This window comes from Pezoporus occidentalis, unplaced genomic scaffold (genome assembly GCF_034315485.1).
Source record: "Pezoporus occidentalis ecotype Australia unplaced genomic scaffold, CSIRO_AGI_Poc_V1 ctg102, whole genome shotgun sequence".
Taxonomy (NCBI): Eukaryota; Metazoa; Chordata; class Aves; order Psittaciformes; family Psittacidae; genus Pezoporus; species Pezoporus occidentalis.
Window position 1 is genome coordinate 728,504 of NW_026912801.1, and position 18,384 is coordinate 746,887.

Below are 18,384 nucleotides of genomic sequence, written 5' to 3' on the forward strand. Positions count from 1 at the left end.
TTTCTTACTTTTTTTGGGCAGTGGACAAGCCTGAAGCAAAGGAGAACTTGCTGTGCCCTCCACACAAGTCTGATGATTAATGGACAGAATAAGTTACCTCCCAGTTTTCCTCTCACAACATCTAAGGCTTCCTTATACTTCTCCAAACGTTCCAGGATCATGTAGTACAGCTCGACCTTAAAAGAAAGATTAGACTGCAATGAAATTTGCTAGTAAAATAAGACTCAGGTGTGCCAAGAAATAAAGGGGCTTGTGTTCCTGTCATTAGAAGAGGAGATAGCCAGGCCTGCAAAGCTATCTTTAGCATCCCAGAGGGTGGAGCATTCAGGAATTTAGGTCTTTTTCCATTCTTGGTCCTGAAGTTTCTCCTGGGGCCTCCCAGGGAGCAAAATCAAATACTTCATCAGTCAAATCAAGTGCCAAAATACTTCCTTGGCCACATGATTCCAAATCCCTCTCAACCTCCTGCTCCTTCTGTCCCACTACATTCACATTGACTTCCAGAAAACTACTGATTGTTATCTTGGAAAACTGTTACAATAATCAACTCCTTTTAACAGTGCATTCCCTCAGTAATGTCCAAATCAACCTGAAAGTATCTGCAAGCCTTACTTCAGCCTCAGCTTCAATCTTATCCTCCTTCACCATCTTCTCCACCATTCTCTCAGCTAGTGGTAAAAACATTGTCTTTGAGAGGTTTTCATCCTGGGCTGAAATAGACTGAAGAAGAGAAGAGTTATTGGACCAGCTCAGCAGCTTTGTGGGTTGTACCTTTCCCATTGCGTTTTCCACATTAAAAGAGGAAAAAAACCCACCCAGGTGCTCCAGTTCCCCTCTCCCAACCCCACACACTCAGAGCTGCCATCTGCCTCTGTTAGAAGGCAGCCCTAAAACTACTGACACACAGAAAACCTTACTCTTGATTTCACTGTCCACACTTATGCATCCAGGCACACAATACCCATGGCAGGTAACATACAGCAAGAACACAGCATTGTTTTCCATTCCATGGTGGTTTAGAGAAGGTGTTGAATGCCCCCATGCTTATTTTGTATTTGGCCAACACTTCTGGGCTGTCTGAACAGTGCCCAGATCTGCTGTCACCAGCAGCAGCACAGCCAATCTGCTGTCTATTCCTGCAGACCCTCTGCAGTCTTAAAGAGATGCTAAGCTCAGAGCTCTCATTTCTTTCCTCCTAGAGCCTTTGTAACCTAGTTGGAGAGGAACAGTTCTGACTCAGGAGCTGCAGATATCTGAGGTGCTATTCATGAGCTAACTAAAGACAGTCCAGAGAGAGGAGAATTCAAGTTACATAAATGCGGTAAGGCAGACCAGTCATGTTGCTTTATTAAAACACTACAGCATTCATTTTGGACCACATCAATAGTGCTACTTGAGGAGGGCTCAGCCCTTCTCCCAGCATCATACAGATACACTCAACCACACATTTTACTTCAAATAATCCCCAATATTTCCACTCAGAACTTTTCTATATTTGCACCTGCAGGAAAAGTCAACTCATTTGCAATTCTGTACACACCTGCATAATCAGGCTCATCACAGACCAAAAATAGTAAGGATTTTTGGGTACAATCTTATAAAGTGCCATTCCAGCCTGAAAAATATAAGGCAAAATGTTCATCATTCCCGAAACATCTCTTTTCACAAGCTCTCATGACAAACACAAGTTAAGCAGCAATGATGGCAGGAGACAACACAGAACTAGCAACTACATGGGAGGACTTTTGTCAGCCTGTGAGCCCTTCCATCCTAACACACTTTGCTAAAGAAGGAAACAGGGTGAAAACGTTTTGAAGTACTCTGTGTAGGTCTGACAGGGAACAGCAATGAGCATGTGCATGTACGACTGCCTAAACAGATGCCAGCTTTAATTAGAAGTGGTATCTACATGAGGAAGCAGAAAACTTACTCTTTAGGAAGGGGCTATTTCCAGTGCTGATTTGCACTAGAATGTTCACTCAGTGCTAAAAGGCACAGCAAACCACACGCCTCCCTCATGTAAGCAACAGACCCTTAATGCTCATGTCATACATACGCATACTCAGATACCTGAAACATGAGGTCACCTGTACATGCAAAGCTGTGGTTAAAAGCAAAGGTTGAGCTGAAAGCTTGGATGCATCAAAGCAGAGCCAAAGAACTAAAGATTTCCTAGCCTAATATAGACTTATTCACACATTTTTTTCACAAATTTCAGTGCCTGTATATAATGAGGAACAACACTTTTACCTATATAAAATCTGTATTAAGTTTGAGAAACTACATGTAATACAGTACACTAACACAGACGGACTTGTGTGCCTATCTCCTGACTACAGACTGCATTTTCCAGTCCTTTCAAATGAAATACCCTACGACACTAAGGTTTATTTTCACTCTCTGATAAGTCAGCATCCACACATTGTTTGCATCTCTAAGTCCTTCAGTTAAGTGCACAGGCCAGTCTGGGACATCCTACTCTGCCAGTGTCTGGATAACTTAACTAGATACATGTTTATATGACATTTTAAACATACAGCAGATCATATAAATGTTAAATATTGTTATTTATCTGTGTAAGACGGGCATTTTTTCCACTTGTGGTTGTAGACAGGAGCACAATTAACATAGTCCCATCTCTGAAATTTATATTGTGTTACGAGGCTTGTCATTCTATGTACATTAATAACTTAGCTTCCACCTACAGCTTGAACTCAAACAGCATGCAAGCTGGGCTACAATGGAAGGTAACACTTCTGCTCAATACATTCCTCTAGTTATTTGCACAAAAATTCAAGTCACCTTAACACAGTGGGAACAAGAGGGAGTTTAGGACTTATTTACTCAGCTCTCTGTGCTTTCTTATGCAGAAGAGTGAACACACATGGTTTGAAAACAATCTTCCATTTATAAGCATTCTCTAGGCACCTAATTTGAAAGGTATGAAAACAAAACTAACCAGCATGACGCTGTTCTGCCAGCTGAGATGTGCTTCAAGGAAGTGCTTTTTAATTTGCCTTCACTGAATTACAACCAATACAAGCCTAGTTAGATATTAGACTACAGAGGTAAGAGCATGAGCAACATTCCTCTTCCCAAACGTAAAACTAAGGAGTAAATCGTGTCTGAAATATGGATCAGAAGATCTAGCCACATCTTTTTCTATCTACTCCAGAATTCCTTTATAATACACTGCTCATATGTAACCACTGGCCTGTTTAAGACAGACCGATAAAAACCTCCCCAAAATAACCAAGATTTTCTATCAGACTACACACACAAAAGGCACAACTTTTGTCCTAACCCACACAAGGAAAAGAAGTCATTTGTCTTCAGATAAGCCACCCCTCAAATAACAGTATTTTAAGCCTTTCAGTAAAAAATAAGAGAGTCTAACCTTTGCATTAACCCAGCTGAGCTTTCTGGAAGATGACTTGTGATTAACATATACAGAAGAAGACACCTTAAAATGACCAGAACACAAACTGTTGATCATACCTGTTGCATCTTCTTGTATTCACCAACCCTGGCGTAGGCCATGAAGAGGTGGGAGTGATACTCTTCACTGTTGGGAACCTTCTTTACAGCTGCCTCATAAAGTTTGGTTACCAGTTCCGCTAAACCAAACCCAAATGCTCGAGTTAAGACAAATTTGGGAGTAATTTTAAAGCACAGCTACCTAAAGATAATATCAGTGATACTCTGAACTGTAATTACACCCATCAACCACAAAAATGGCTCTCCCTCCCAAGACCCCAAACACTACATACATCAGGCAAAGGAGGAAAGGGCTCACAAAACCCAAACAAACCAACCTCAAACCAGAGTTAACAGAAACAACTGAACGGCTCAGAAGCACTGAAGTCTTTTTCTTAAGGAAGTGAATCTATTTTGGAGCATTAAACTGAATTAAGATGCTGCTCCTGGCAGAATGACTGCTCCACATGAATTCTGTGCCTAAACACAGAACATTTTCAGAACCTAATATCAAATCAGTTACTCTTATCACAGGTTTACTTATGTTAGTCATATCCTGTTATTTCCCAGTTGCCTATTTTAGCACTCTTAACAAGTAAAATACTTTTTAATAGTATATTTTAATAATAGCTCTGTCATGACTAAGTTCTTATGGTATTGTAATACACAAAACTTTGACATTTTCATCCTTCCAGAGTTGTTTTTCTTCTACAATCATATCTCAGCGTAGTATTCAAAAACTAATGTCTTTCACACATTTTACATATCCTCAACACACATACATAAGCCATCTAATCACAATTTTCTTGCAGGACTGAAAGTGGAAGTGCCTGACACCCACTACTTCCTTTCTGAGTTATAAACCTAAAAGTTAGAAATCCGAGCTTAAACTTTATGCAAGTTTAGAATCACCAAAAGGCTTTTGACATCTTTATATTGAAATCACACGTACAGAGGAAACATTTCACATTATTCAAGAAATGATGCTTCAACTCTACATATACCTACACACATAGAAAGAAGCTAGGAAAGCATGAGCAACTGCTGTACTGCAGACTGATATCCAACAGCCATTTCTAAAGAAGTTGTTTCACCCCATTGCCATTGCTCCAGCGATTCAACTACAAAGGTTACTACCACCAGCAAGAACCACAAGAAGCTGCCATAAACAACTGTTTAGAGCTGTAGATAAGCAGTACATAAGGTTCAAAAAAAGCCTGTGTGATTTGTTATCTCTGCTACGTATACAGACAACAAATTCCAGTGGCTTTCATTAAAAAGTGAACTCACAGGCTGATAGTGATGGATTGTTATTACCATGTCATTCATTTAGGAACTATGTACACAGTAGTGTTAATGAGAAGCCTAAACAAGGTTCTTTGCTATATCATCACTGGAGCCTTAGAGGCATTTATAACAGGCATCCTTTAAATCCCGAGTATCCTAACACAAATCCCAGACTTTGCACGTTTCCCATGAAACTGTGGGTGACATACTTTTAGAAGCATATAAATAATTCTGATTTTTAAGAGAGGGAAAGGAGAAAGCTTACGTCTGTGCATCTCCCGGTAAAGGATGGTGAGGGCCTGCAAGGAATTATCATCTGTGGGCTCAAGTGCTGCCACTTCTTGTGCCAGAGCATACGCTTCATCCTGCTTGCCAGTCCTCTGCAAGCCAATTGCCTTCAGAACCTATCAACACAAGGGAGAGGCAGCTGTTAGGAGCACAGTTGGCAGTTACCAGTGAAAACCCTCTCATTCCTGGTGGGGAGAAGCTTTGCCCAACCACCTCATTACTTCTCCAGACCTTCAGGTTTTATTAGGCTTCTAATCCATATGGCATTGAAGAAAACTTCCAAATGCAAGCTGTATCAATAGTGTGGCTTTCCATTTCTTTAACAGACAGGCAGGCTGCTCTAAGGCATCAGCCACCACTCAGCTCTCCCAGCCTGCAGACTGAAAACTGACCAGAGCTGCCTACATGGTATGGTGTGGAGGAGAACAGCCCCAGATGTTCCTGAGGGCTCAGGAAACACGCTGGTCTCTGGAAGATCCCGGACAGCATCACGCCTCAGAGCTCTGCTCACCAAAGGAGGTCTGCACCACAGTCACACTTACCTTTGCACAGTGAAGATCCTTGTGTTTTTTGAGCAGCTTATCTGCTTGCTGGATTGCCATTTTATTATTGCCATTGTCCAGATAATCTGCAGAAGAACATACACAGCATTACACCAGAACACAAAGACCATTCTGGAAAGCTACCTCCAATTTTACTGTGGAGTATGTGCTGCAGGCCAGTAGTGCAAACCCCATTTCCCTTGTACAATTACTACTAAGCCTAACATTCAGGAAACATGTCACTTTGTAGATGAAGTATTCATCTGCTGTACCAGTTTTAGTCAGTCAAACAAACAAGCTTTTGTAATTACTCCACACAGATCATTACAACAACAAAAGAGACATAATAGAATGGGTTCTGCAGCAACAGCTCTTTGCTAGCAATGATGCTGAGCCTCTTGGCTTCAGCCGAAGCTGGAATTCATTTGGTGTGCCTTTGGGAGACTTTCAATGACTTTTAACAGGCAGCAGGTTGGAAACTAAGCACTCAACATCTATCAAAGCATTAAGTGAGTAAACCTACTTGTCCACAAGATTCACACCTCAGGCAGAGCCAATGTGTCCCCTAACAGAGCATCACTATCTTTCACCAGAATGGTTTTATTTCCTGGGGGAGATCCCAATGTCAAGTAAAGCTTCAGCTGCAGAAACCCCAAACCCCAGCCTCAAGTCTATTTTCTCCTGTATTCAGCTCAGTGTTCACCACTGAGCACATCATCACGTCACCGTACAAGTAGTTTTAGATTAGAACATGAGCCCTATATGCCTCCCCTTCCTCAAAACCTAACCAAAACCTACCAGAAAAAGCTTAGCTGCACCTGAGGTGCCAACAGGGAAGGGTCTGCTCGCATCGTCCTGGCCTCTCCCCACCAAACTGAACAGAGCCAACACCAGTTAACTGAAATTACACTGACATCTTTTTCTCATCAAGTCTGTAGTTCTCATTATGAAAAAAACTCTTTTACCGAGGTGACCTTAGTAATTCCTAGGATATGGCACAAAGTGTGAATCTATACTGATGAGATTTATAGCCAGCAGCTTCAACATTTGCTTCCACGGCCGAGTAAGTGCTGCAGATTTAATGTGGAGCTAATTGGGCTCCTGAGACCATGCAGACAAAACCTCAAACAAGGCAGCCTGCCCACACCAACCAAAACAAAATGCTGCAGCATGAAATATAGTTTGATGCTGTAAGACAGTGACTATCCATGGGTTAGATGGCTGTTTTAACTTGAAAAAGCCTGTGCATCACCTTCAACATCAAAACTTAAGCAGGGATTTCTCAGGGAAAAGGGTCCAAACCCATGGAATACAAGGTTCTGGTCATGTCTTCATGCACCAGCAGAGACTTTGTGATTTAAGGATCTGTGTTGCACAGCTCACACACAAATTATGCTCACACACGCTGCACTGCCTGTCTTGGATTGTTTAACAACTGCACTGATAACATCTCCACTTCAGCCGTCTAAGGTAAATCAAATAAACCACAAACTTCTCTAAACTGCAGCAGAATAAAGAGACTGTATTTTGCTAACAACAAGTAAGTTTGTTGGAAGCCAAAGTACTGGCAACTTCCAAAGGAATTCAAGGGAAAGGGAAAGCAACTTCAGCCTACATTAGTTGCAAGTCTGGAGGTGAAGATGTTCAGTGGCTGGAAAGGCAACATGTGAATGAACCTCCAGGTGAAGGGAGAACAGGATGGAAGATAAACATAGCTGTCGAGGAAACCTGAGCAACCACGCACATGGTGCAAACCCACAACACCGCTTTAAGTCAAGAATCAGACCTTCAGCCTCACGCTGCACACCTCCAGGTTGTGACTTCTGTGAAGTCTTGTATTTCCCTCTTGAGGACACACACTTTGTTTTGGGTTCTGCAGCACTAAAGCCTGGATGCCAACCTTACACTGCAGATAATCCTTTCTAGAACTAGCAGAAAGCTCTTTCAAAGCTGCCTCTGAAAGGAATACAGTGAAATACATCTCAGCATCATCTGCTTTAATGTCGGTTGAGTTCACCAAGTTTTTTCTTTTAAGGCAGCTTAAAGATGTCACACAGGTTACAACACAAAGAATCACGTTACTAACAATGGCATGTACAGAAAACTAAGGAAAACTCTTAAATCTGTTACATACAGACAAACCACACTCCTGCACTCATGATTAGATGAATTTTAAGACCGCTGCACGTTTACTCTTTTAACCAAACACAACTATCCCCCTCCACCTCACTGGAACCATCACGAACGCAAGTCTATAACCGCAATATTCTCACAGCATAGGACATTCCTGAAGCATCCCAAATGAGGGCAGCTCTCCACCTTCAGAGGAAGAGTTATTTTCTTCTAATGTTGAAAGAAGTTGAGAACATCCTCCTATATCTCTGTCCAATCCTCAGTTCTAGAGAATAAACGACACTGTAGCCTGGGGAAGTCTTTTTCTCCTCTCTTTCCCTATATTTGCATACACAGAGCCAAGCTTGCCTCCAGTCTCTTAAGCAACCCCAATTACATGTAATACCCTTGGAAATACTGGGGAAAGCTTAATACAGGAGGTTTCTTAACAAGACCACCTTCTAACTACTTCGCTCTTGTCTCCCAATTAACTTCCATAACACCGTAATTAACCTGTGCCACAGCACTTCAAAACACAACTTTAAGGTACCCGCGACTGCCCCTGCTCCTTTTACGAACTAACCCTTTTCCAACTTCTCCGCAGCAAGAAACAAACGCCGACCAGAGCTGCATTGACTGAAAGAGGCGCAGAAACCCCCCTCCCCATGGGTACTGCCCCTCCGCGCATCACCCCGGACCCGTGGGGGGGGGTGTCCGGATGGGGATCCCCTTGAAGGAAGCTCCGCTGCCCGCAGGAAGACGCGCAGCGGGGACGGACCCCGGGTGCCCCCGAACTCCCCCTTCCAGCCCCGGGTGGGAGCCGGGACCGACCCGCACCCCCACGGCGGAAAAGAGGCTCCTCCGGAGGGAGCAGCCGGGACTGGGGCCGCGCTCCCCGCCACCCCCCGAGCGCGCTGCCCCGGCGCCGGGGATGGAGCGGGAGAGGCGGGCGGGCGGCGGGGCCCGCCGGAGCAGCCAGCGAGCGCTCGCCGGACCGGGCCGGGCCCCTCCGCGCCGCATCCAGGGGCCGCCGGACGGGTCGGGGCAGCACCGCGATGCCGCGGCGGCAGGGCCGGGAGCCGGGCCGGGGGCTCGCGGGGTCCGTACCGTAGATGGGCCGCAGGCGCCGGTCGTTGGGGTCCTGCACATGGCCCCGCGCCGCCATGATGAGAGCGCAGAACCGCAGTGCGCAGCCGCCGGCCGGGCCGGCCCGGGGCGGGGGTGAAGGGGCCGGTTGGAAGCACGGGGCGGGGCCGGGCCCGGTGTCGGGAGCCCGGGGAGCTGCGGGAAGGGAGCGGAGCGGGGCCGGGCCGGGTGTGCGAGTCACAGTCCCAGTCCCACCCCGCCGTGCCCAGGGCGGGGGAGCCCCAGCCCGCGCTTCGCCTGAGGGGAGGGAGCCCGCGGCCCGGGCCCCGGGAGCGCCCTGCCCGCCGTGAGGGGCTGAGGGAAGGGGGGCCCTGGCCTGCGGCCCCCGGGCACAAAATGGCCATCGCGGCGGTTACCGAGGCGGAAACGCGGCTCTGCGGGAACTGGTAAGAAACGAAACCGAGCGCTGGTGGCGGCTCCGTGCCGCCGTGGGCTCCCTCCAAGCGCTGTGGGACACTGGGACGGGCGGGCGAGCCGTGAGCGTATGATCCTCTGGAAACGGTGGGGGTTTGGGCTTTACTGTGCCTTGTGATGTGCCCAGCCTTTATTGAACAGCAACCACAGGATCCGAACCAGAGCGTTCGGATAGAAATGAAGATGTGGATTTGTGAATCCAAGTTTTCCTTCGGCAGCCCCACGGCTCAGGCGCTGATGTACAAATAGAGTCAGTAGGAACATATCGCCGTGGCCTTGTTTCTCTTTGATAACAGTTCCCTCCGCAGCGGCTCCGATGTCGGTAATGCATTCACTGATAACGCTGAAACCTCGGGAGTGCATCTGGAACAGAAGCAGCTATAGAAACTCACTTATTTTTTCCCTCAGAGATACCAGAAACCGAACAAGTTTCTTGCAGCATCGGGGGAGTTGGTTTGCAAGCAGCCACTTTGTGCAGCTGAGCCACTGCTGTTGCGCTTTGTTGCTTTGCCAGGGCATTGGCTGCTTGGGATCTGACAAGGGAGAGAACGGAACGTTTGTTCATTACAGAAGGCTTGTAATGACCTTCCTTTGTGATACGGAAGGCACTGAGGAATAGGTTATAAAGTTAATGATGGTGTTTTGAAGGCTGATTTCTTTGGGGGGAGAGGATAGAGGATAGATCCATCTGGAAATGCTGCTTCCCTGCTTGAGGCAGGAATAAGAACAAAGCTCCCAGTGCCTCGGTTCTTTTTGTACCCTTTGTGTTTGTAAGCCGTGCATCCTCCTCAAGATAGGAAAATATGTGTCTTAGAAATGAGTTGGGAAACTTTGACCATGGAGTAAATGCAGTTACTGCTCCTTCACTGAGCAGATCTGGCCTGACAGGATCTGATATTCATATTCTCCAAGCAGAGCTCTGTTCAGCCTCATAGCCAGGTTATTTCAGGAAGAAACTTTTTATCTTCCCAGATTAGTTCATTCACTTAAACCTGGCAATGGCTTGTTTATGATTCAAAAATTGCCTTTCACACAAGGAAATGAATCCACTTTGATTTTATCTTCATGCGGTGTGAAAGTTGTGACTTTTTCATGCTAATATCCCACTATAAAGGAGCACTGAGGCCTGGCTGGGCTTGCCTTTCTTTTTAGTTACCCATCTCTCTAAACCATGAATTCATAGAAAGCTTTCTTAGGATTTTATTCTCCTTATGAAAAACTGCCTGGGACTATTATTATCAGTGTATTTTCTGCAAAGTGACCTCTGTGACTTTCTCACAGCAAAAAGGACATCCCTGCTGTTAATTTCATCATCCATGAAATCCACTGTAGCAGAAATCTTGAAGTATGCTGCTACTGCAGCGAATCCATCCCGAAGTCCGAAATGAAGAACCACATTGAGTCCGAGCACGTGCAGGTGAGAAACGGGTGTCTCCTCTGACATTGCTGACTTCTGGGGCAATTAATCTAACGAGGTTTTGTTTATTGTAGGTTACCTGCAAGTGCAGGATGAAGATAGAAAACAGTCTCCTGAAGGATCATGAGGTTGGTGGACTTGATATTATTAGACACTTGGAGGGGTACTCTATGGTGTTTCCAAGCTCTGATTCTAGAGCCCAGACCTGGCTTCCAACCTGTGGTTGGAATCCATTTTATTGACCTGTGCTTTCTAAATTCAAACCCTCTGACAGAAGGTGATTGGCAACTGCCTGAAAGTGGTGGAACCTGCTCAAGTCTTCCTATCAAAGGGGTACCCGTGATAGTTGGTGATTTTGTCCTTATCAACAGTCAAGATGAAAAATGCTAATTCAGAAGTACAGAACATCATCAACTTGACTTTTCCCATTCCTTCAACATCACACTGTTCTGACTCTGCTGCACTCATTATGGGAGTTTTAATAACTCATCAAATGAAATCATGTAAAATGAACTAGACTAGGACACAGTGGGATTTCTGAGGTTCTGGATGCTGCTGGCTGCTGTCACAGGCAATCCTGTGAGGAGAAAAGGATAAGTCCAGTTAAACCTTGCAAGCAGTTTATCCTGCACGCTTGTGTGTAGTGCTTTTAGTTTTGTTTGTAAAGCAAATGATGATGCATTATTGCAGCATCTGCAATTATGACGTGTATTTAATCCATGTTTAACCCCTTTTGAAGGGCAACTTAGCACTTACTTGTCACTCAGTAGGGTAAAGAACATAGGCCAGCAATTCTTGTTGAGTAGCAAATGAGCTGTAAATCTCTTCCTTAACAGAACAGGCACTGACATGTTTTTAGCAGTGCTAAATGAAATGTGATTTCAAGTCTGTATCTGTAACAAGTTCAGGATTGTAACTTCAAAAAGCACAATGTGAATCTGCTGTCTAAGCTATACAGGTTAACAAAACCCCATCTGAGTATTGGGAGTGCTTCACTTGGCACCTTTATGACTTCACAGGTTACACAACACATTTTTCTTCCATTTCTCACGTCCTATCTTTTTCCAGGCTGTTCTTCAGCCTAGCTTTGGGGCTGGCTAAAGAAACAATGGAGCACTCAGCTCCTAAGCAAACTGAGAAGCTCCCTTCACCTCTGCCTTCTGTAGGTGAAAAATAATCCCTCTGTTCTATTCCCAGGCGTCAGCGTGCCCTCTGCGTCCTGCCCTCTGCCAGTACTGTGATATACAGCTTACGTTCAAGGAGCTGCTGGACCATGAAGTTTACTGTGGGGCCAGGACTGAGCTTTGTGGAGGATGCGGTCGTAACATCATGGTGAAAGATCTCCAAGAGCATCCTCGAGTCTGTGGGCAAGAGGTGAAGCAAGTGAGAGGAGTGGCTCGCTTTGAGGATGAGGCTGTAGTTTTGCGTGCCCTTCAAGATGTCAGAAGGCAACTCGGATCAGGTAACTACCCTGGGCCCTTGTGGAGAATGCCCCAGAAAAGCACATTTATAGCAGCTCTGTAGGAGAGAAAACCCTTGGGGACATTAGCAGAACTATTTCAGCCGTAAAAAGAAAGCAAAAGGGAGGTAAGGTGGAGAGAAGAGCAATAACTGGCTTCTAATGTGACATTTGCCACTTGATCCAAGTGTAAGGTCTTGTAATTGCGTTCTGTGAGAACAGGGGATCATGGAAGCTCCAGAGGCACTGTGGGGCTGTTCTGCCAGGGAATAGATCTACAAAGGTGTAAGCCAGCTGGATGCAGGACTCTGAGGTACCCGGGGTGAAAGCCCAGTTCACTGCCTGTTCTTTTGTCTCTAGGTGTCTAGCTTAAAAATGAAGTTGGAGTTGTTTGCTCACTGCAAATTCTGTCCATTTTCATTGAGCAGCTGCACTGCTCTTTCCTTCAGTTGTGGGTAGGTAAGAGCTGGACGTGGGTTCCCATGTGTAGTAGAGCACATGTCAGCAGGAACATCCTGTTTGGCCATCACTGAGACGATTATCAATGCCTCTGCCCTTTCCTAAGCCTCTAATCTCTTCCCTCCACTTGCATCACACTTCAGACCCAGCTTTTCCAGGAGCTGAATTCATGTTCTGCTGTGGGCCACGTGGAGGGTTTCACAGTGCAGAGTCCTAACTTACAGTCTTTGCTCAGCTTGTAGAAATAACTTCTGGGCTTGACTAATAAAGCTGAATAATCTGTGGAGCTGTAGCCTGTAGGCTGCTTACAATAACTGCTAAAGAGTGTTCACAGGGGATATTTTTATGCATGTGGGAGCTGTATTTAAAATTCTCACATAATCAGTACAAATGAAATACCAGAGAGACTTGAAATAGGCCAGCATGGGTGAGGAGCACTGAGCGTGTCCTTAGGCATCATCGGCTGAGCCTTGGGCCTGGTTTCCTTTTCAGTGGGGCTTTCCTACCAGAAACCACATTATGGTTTTCTTCTGGATGTGTTTAATCCCCACTGTTGTCAAGGGTCATGTCAGTAAAAGGAATTTGTTTTCTCCTTGAGATACTGAAAAAAGTGTTTCAGCCTTGTAAAAGGGATGAGACTACAGGCTGTGGGTTGGACCTTGTTCACAGTGTAGGTCCCAGAAGGTTCCTCAGCGACTCTGTAAGGCTCCCAAGAAGCTTAAGTTCAAGCTTTTGGAGTAAGAGGAACAACTTCCTTCTGTTTCTCCTTTTGGCTTATTACAAACAGAAGTACGTTGACTGTTCATCACCTTCCTCCTGAATCTGATACAGGCTTTGAGTGCTGAACTCTGAGTGTGCACATGTGAAACCCTCCTGGTTGAGCTCTTCTGGTGTCCAGGAGGGTGCTGCTTGTTGCTGGCTTAATGTTCTCTCAAACTCGTCTTTTGAAGGGAATGAACTGGAGCAGTTGGGGAGAAGTGAAAGTGCCCATTCTGCACTAGACGAGGGGTGGAACCCTGACTTAGACTACGCCTTGGCTCTCAGCCTCCAGAATGAGGATCATCAGCACAAGAACACTGCAGCTGAAATTCCCAGTGACTTCTGGGAAAACTGCTACACCAGAGAGTCTGTGTCATCTGCCTATCGTAACGATAGAGACGAGTTGGATACCTTCTGTGACTCTTTCGTGCCTTCTAGCATGTCAAACATCAGTAAAAGTAAGTATAAACGCTGTTGTTCCCTTAAAGTTTGAGGGGAGGGAGAAGGAAAGAGAGGATTCCTGGACTGGGAATGTCAGAGACTTAAAATGCAGAATTAGCCTCTTTGAGAGTCCCTCTAAAGCAAGACAGCAGGGGAGGAAGAAATCAAAGCTGTAGTGAATCTCTGACCTTGGTATGTGGCGGGAGCTTCATAACAACTGAGTAGGTGATAAACATGAAGGGAGGACTTGAGGGAGGCCTGAAGTGCCAGCTTGTGCTGAAAGAAGAAATAGTACTAAAGGGTTTATTAAAGGCAGTAATAGGCTTTTTTACAAGACTATTTGATAGATCTTTGACCCCAAAACATTGTTCTCATTCTGAGTGATGTGAATTTGCTCATGTGGAATTCAGCGAGTGGGACCAGAGTGTTTCCATAATGTTTGCTCCAGTTGCTGCCCTGGTGTTAGAGCCAGGGGTCTGCTGCTTAGGGATTTTGAGGGTAAGTCAGTCCAGCTGCATCAGACTGCCCCATGGTTGAGGGTATAACTGTTCCTTTGCAGATGAGATCATCATGTTGCCGTGTGAGTTTTGTGAGGAGCTCTACCCTGCTGAGGACCTGATTCTTCACCAGGTTTGGTACTTTCTTGGATCTAGGGGTCTTTGCAGAGCATGGCTTTTCAAGTCAACCTGTGCTCAGCAGGAGAGCTAATCTTGCCATGTTCCTTGCATACAGACAGGTTGTAACCCAGCAAGTGCCTTTGCCTCGTTCAGTAAAAGAAGTTCTTCTCCGAATCCATGGGAATACGATGGTCTGCGTGCTGGTGGGTCCAAAGGCTTTGGGTCTCTCTCCTCATCCCAGCCCCAAGCTGTGCAGGCAGAGGAAGACATTATCATTCCCTGTGAGTTTTGTGGCATCCAGCTGGAAGAGGAGACACTCTTCCATCATCAGGTACTAAACTAGCCAGAGCTTGATCTGTTGTGTCACATCCAGTTGTTCAAGGACTGTGGCAAGTCCTTGTTGTGGCATGTAACCATCCCGTGTCAAATCTTCCTAAACAAAGCCTCTTGGGTCCCAGCTAAAATGTTGGGCTGTGCTGAGGCTCTCACTGAAAAATAACTATTGTTCTGAAAGCTCAAAACTAAACAGAAGGCCCTGAAATTGCACAATATAAATGTTTGATTTGAACATAGAAGTGATGTTGAAACCAGGATGTATGAATCAGCTCAGGTGGGAGAGGAGCACAAGTGTGTAACCTGGGGAAGGAAGTAGAGAGTACAGACTGCAAATCTAGGAGGGTAGATGTGAAGAAGAGGGTGGGTAAGGTGTGAACATACCTGAGGCTCGGCCGCAGGGTGTGTTGAGAAAGTGATGGGTGGTGCAGAGTGTTCCAGTTCCTCATTGTCTGGTACTTCCCATGTGGAAAGAACACCGGGTCCCGGCACTGCTGAAGCTGTTACTGCTGCCCCAGAACACTGAGCAGGTACCAAGGTGCTGCTGTAGACCTGAAGAGCAGATCCGGGGGGTGCAGGGAAGAGTCAGTCCTCTGGGATTTGCTCCTGTTCCAGCCAAGTGATGCAAACACAGCTCTCACATTCTTACAGTCCTAACTAACAACTAGTGAAGCTGTTTGGTTTGCTTGTTCTGGGCCTTTCTTCTCCTAGGGCTTAGTAAAATCACTACTAATAGGAATGAGAGCTGATGAAGCTTATTTAAAACCCACTCCCTATTACAGTTGGCTCTTGGAAGGCTCTTTTTTCCCCTCACCTCTCTGGACATGCAAAAGCTGTTTTCTCTACCAGCTGCTGCTGCTTGTTAACTCTTAGTGACTGGAGCAGAGTTGCAGCCATAGGGTTTGTTTGCAGACCACATAAAGGACACCCCATGTTTAAAGTTTTACATTCCATGCAGTGATTCCTGGTACCTGACGAAGGTACCAGATGGGTTTTCCTGTCTAGTTCCTGGTTTTGCTCTGTCCCTTGACTCTCCTCTCACTTTGTTGTTCCTCAGTGTATTTCAGTTGTGACTTTACAAGTGCAGCCAGCAGGGGAAGTTGTGTGGGCAGCGTACTTGGAAAGCGCTTTTAACTTGCTTTTTGTCTTTGGAGCTATCGTTTAAACACTCAGATGTGTGTTCTGCTCCAGCACCACTGTGACCTGCGCCCAGCCAGCCCTGCCACCAGCTTCCCATCTTGGCAGCCGCCCTCTCCACAGGCCAGCAGAGAGAGAAGAGGATCAGCAGAGCTGGCTCGGCAACGGGCCCGGCCCCAAGGTGAGGGCAGAACAGAGGCTTAGCCGTGCTCTCCTTTACGTCTGCAGGGGCACCGCGTGTCTCAGGCTCAATGTCTCTTGCTGTGTTTGCTGTTCCGATTCAGTGCTGTATTTTGCCCTCCCAGGAGATGGTTCTGCTTGGAGCACAGGCGGCTTTGGGCAGCAGGAGTTGAGCTGTCCTGCACGAGGGACCACAGCCCGGAGTAGCGCGGCACACGCCAGGAACGCACCCCTGGCCTCTTCCCTGAGAGCTGGAGATGCTTCTGCCTCCAGAGGGAAGCCCAGGAAGGCGTCTGTCAATGAGGGGAGGCCGAGGACCAGAGCCACAGGCGAGCCTGCGGGTGGGAAAACACCACATGTGAGACCTGCTCAGAACTGCCATTCAGAAGGCTTCACATCCAGCATCTCCAGAGCTTCACCAGGCCAGCCAAGGTACCACCGTTCCCATTTCAGGCCTGCCCTTAAGGGGTCAGTGGTGCTGGAGGAGCAAGCTTCGCTCTAGTGGAAGTAGGGGCACCACCTTAGGTCTGGTGCATTCTGAGCTGCAGCTGACAGTGACAAACCCACTCCCGTCCTCAGCCTCACTTCCCCATGGTCCAAATCTGGATTCCTTCCTGTTTATTTGCTTGTGACTGAACGGGTTTCACTCAGTTTAACTGGGCTGGGGCTTGCCTGAGTTGCAAACAGCAAACTCAAGCTTTTGTATCAACACAGAATGGAGAAATTGGTCACTGGGAGAACACATAGGATAATGCTTCCTCATCTGTCGCCATGCTCTCAGCTTTGCTTCCCTCAGTGCTCTTTGCATAAGATCTGGTTCTGTTGCTGCCCAGTCAGGGTGCAAAAGCATGAAGGGCTTCCAGAGGGTCCCTGCTGGGAGGGGCCTGTGTCTGCCTGCAGGGAGGGCCCTGCAGCTGGGGGTAGGCTTCCCTGCCTCAGAATGTGTCCCTGTTCACCCTCCAGGGCCAGCAACGGAGGAGGAAGGAGCCCTGGGGCATGGGAACGTCCAGGCAGCCTCAGGTGCAGGAACACCAAGGTGAGGCTGGGGCTGGGAGGGCAGGGCCTGGCTGTTACCCTCGTGGTGGCTGCACCAGGACCATTTAGCCCTTCCATCGAGGGTTTCACCACCTGCTTCTGACCAAGAGCTCTTTGACAACTGCATTTTTACTTTGTTTTCTCCCCTTTCCTCAAGGCCAAAGCCCAGAGCCCAGCACGTGGACAGCCAGAGGAGCAGAGACCCACCACCAACGGGAAGCACGTTTAGCTCTACACAGTTACTGCACCCTCTACTACTTACTTCTCCGAGCGCAAGTAAACTCCTCTATGGCCGTGTCATTGAAGGCTTTCTATGAGTTTAAATTTTTATAGGCAGTGTTTTATATATATATATATATAGCTGTATTTTTGACAGTGTATTATAGGCTTTTACTGCTGTGCTCTGCACTGGACCCCACCCCAAGACAGCAACGTGGGCAGCACCTGCATTATGTTTCCATGGGGGCTCATTGTGCCACCCAGTGAAGGAGGTTTTGCTGTTCAAGGCTGGGAGCTCAACCAGGTCCTTTAGAGGGCAGGCTCTGGCTGTCACTGCACAATGGGGTCAGGGGTGGAAGCCCAGAGGCTGGCTCACTGCATCCCCTGCACCAGCCCCTGATGCTCCGTCTTGTGTCTGCCTGAGGTGCCTGGCCATGGGTTCTGGGTGTTACAGGACAAGCCCCAAGCCTGTGGGGTCTTTGCAAACGCTTTCCCCTGCTCCGTTAGAGTCCAGGCTTTTTAAATTCCCTGTAATAAACTTTATCTGATGCTGTCCCCAAACCCTGTGCAGCAGTGATCTGTTCTGAGGCGATGTGTGACCATCCACGTTGCACTGTTCTTACCTGTGTTAGGTCCTTGCTGGTGTTCACATCCCTTGTGCTGTGGGAACAGGTAATGGAAAAGCTGGAGGTCTTAAATAATGACCATGGGCATCAGCCTAATTAATCAGGTAGCACAGATGGCATGAACAGGGCTAATGAGCCCATCACTCATCTGGTGCTGGAGGCCTTGGCAGTGCCACGGAGGCCACAGCACAAAGAGTGACAATGGTTGGAGGGAATCCTGCTTCTAAACTAAAGAAGCATCCATTTTGTGGATGCTTCCACCAAACTTCAGGGTTTATTTGTACAACAAAAGCAGAATAAAGGTATTTAAACCCAGTGGCAGCGCTGGGGAAAGCCACTGTGGCTCAGCAGAGGGCTTCTGGGGTGGGTAAAGAGATGAACGAGCATGATGGTGCAAGACATTTCCATTTCTGATTCAAGTACAGCATCCTGACCC

At 46.9% G+C, this 18,384-nt stretch overlaps 2 protein-coding genes across 5 annotated transcripts in view; one reads left to right on the top strand and one right to left on the bottom strand.

The window, feature by feature from the left end:
• NAA25 (N-alpha-acetyltransferase 25, NatB auxiliary subunit) overlaps nucleotides 1-8,959 on the bottom strand; it is a 28,376-nt gene extending 19,417 nt beyond the window's left edge. Inside the window, exons 1-7 of the mRNA XM_062614869.1 lie at nucleotides 8,814-8,959; nucleotides 5,595-5,680; nucleotides 5,030-5,168; nucleotides 3,499-3,617; nucleotides 1,541-1,615; nucleotides 613-720; nucleotides 98-176 (exon numbers count right to left, since the gene is read on the bottom strand). Of these exons, the coding sequence (XP_062470853.1) occupies nucleotides 98-176; nucleotides 613-720; nucleotides 1,541-1,615; nucleotides 3,499-3,617; nucleotides 5,030-5,168; nucleotides 5,595-5,680; nucleotides 8,814-8,871 (664 nt within the window). The 5' untranslated portion in view covers nucleotides 8,872-8,959. The remainder of the gene's footprint in view (nucleotides 1-97; nucleotides 177-612; nucleotides 721-1,540; nucleotides 1,616-3,498; nucleotides 3,618-5,029; nucleotides 5,169-5,594; nucleotides 5,681-8,813) is intronic.
• Nucleotides 8,960-9,022: 63 nt separating this feature from the next.
• Nucleotides 9,023-17,764, top strand: TRAFD1 (TRAF-type zinc finger domain containing 1). 4 transcript variants are annotated; one of them, XR_009964076.1, is made up of 12 exons: nucleotides 9,023-9,238; nucleotides 10,548-10,683; nucleotides 10,758-10,811; nucleotides 11,881-12,145; nucleotides 13,552-13,818; nucleotides 14,361-14,431; nucleotides 14,534-14,749; nucleotides 15,943-16,069; nucleotides 16,173-16,500; nucleotides 17,032-17,104; nucleotides 17,261-17,397; nucleotides 17,480-17,606. XR_009964076.1 is itself a non-coding variant. In XM_062614903.1 (11 exons), exons 1-11 carry the CDS (start codon nucleotides 9,189-9,191, stop codon nucleotides 17,330-17,332), a joined length of 1,659 nt encoding a protein of 552 aa, XP_062470887.1. In that variant the 5' UTR covers nucleotides 9,023-9,188; the 3' UTR covers nucleotides 17,333-17,450. The 4 variants fall into 4 exon arrangements, 3 of the variants coding, with proteins under 3 accessions (XP_062470887.1, XP_062470901.1, XP_062470907.1); XM_062614903.1 differs by lacking the exon at nucleotides 17,480-17,606 and having other exon boundaries at nucleotides 17,261-17,450; XM_062614917.1 differs by lacking the exon at nucleotides 17,480-17,606 and having other exon boundaries at nucleotides 16,194-16,500; nucleotides 17,261-17,450.
• The last annotated feature ends 620 nt before the right edge of the window (nucleotides 17,765-18,384 follow it).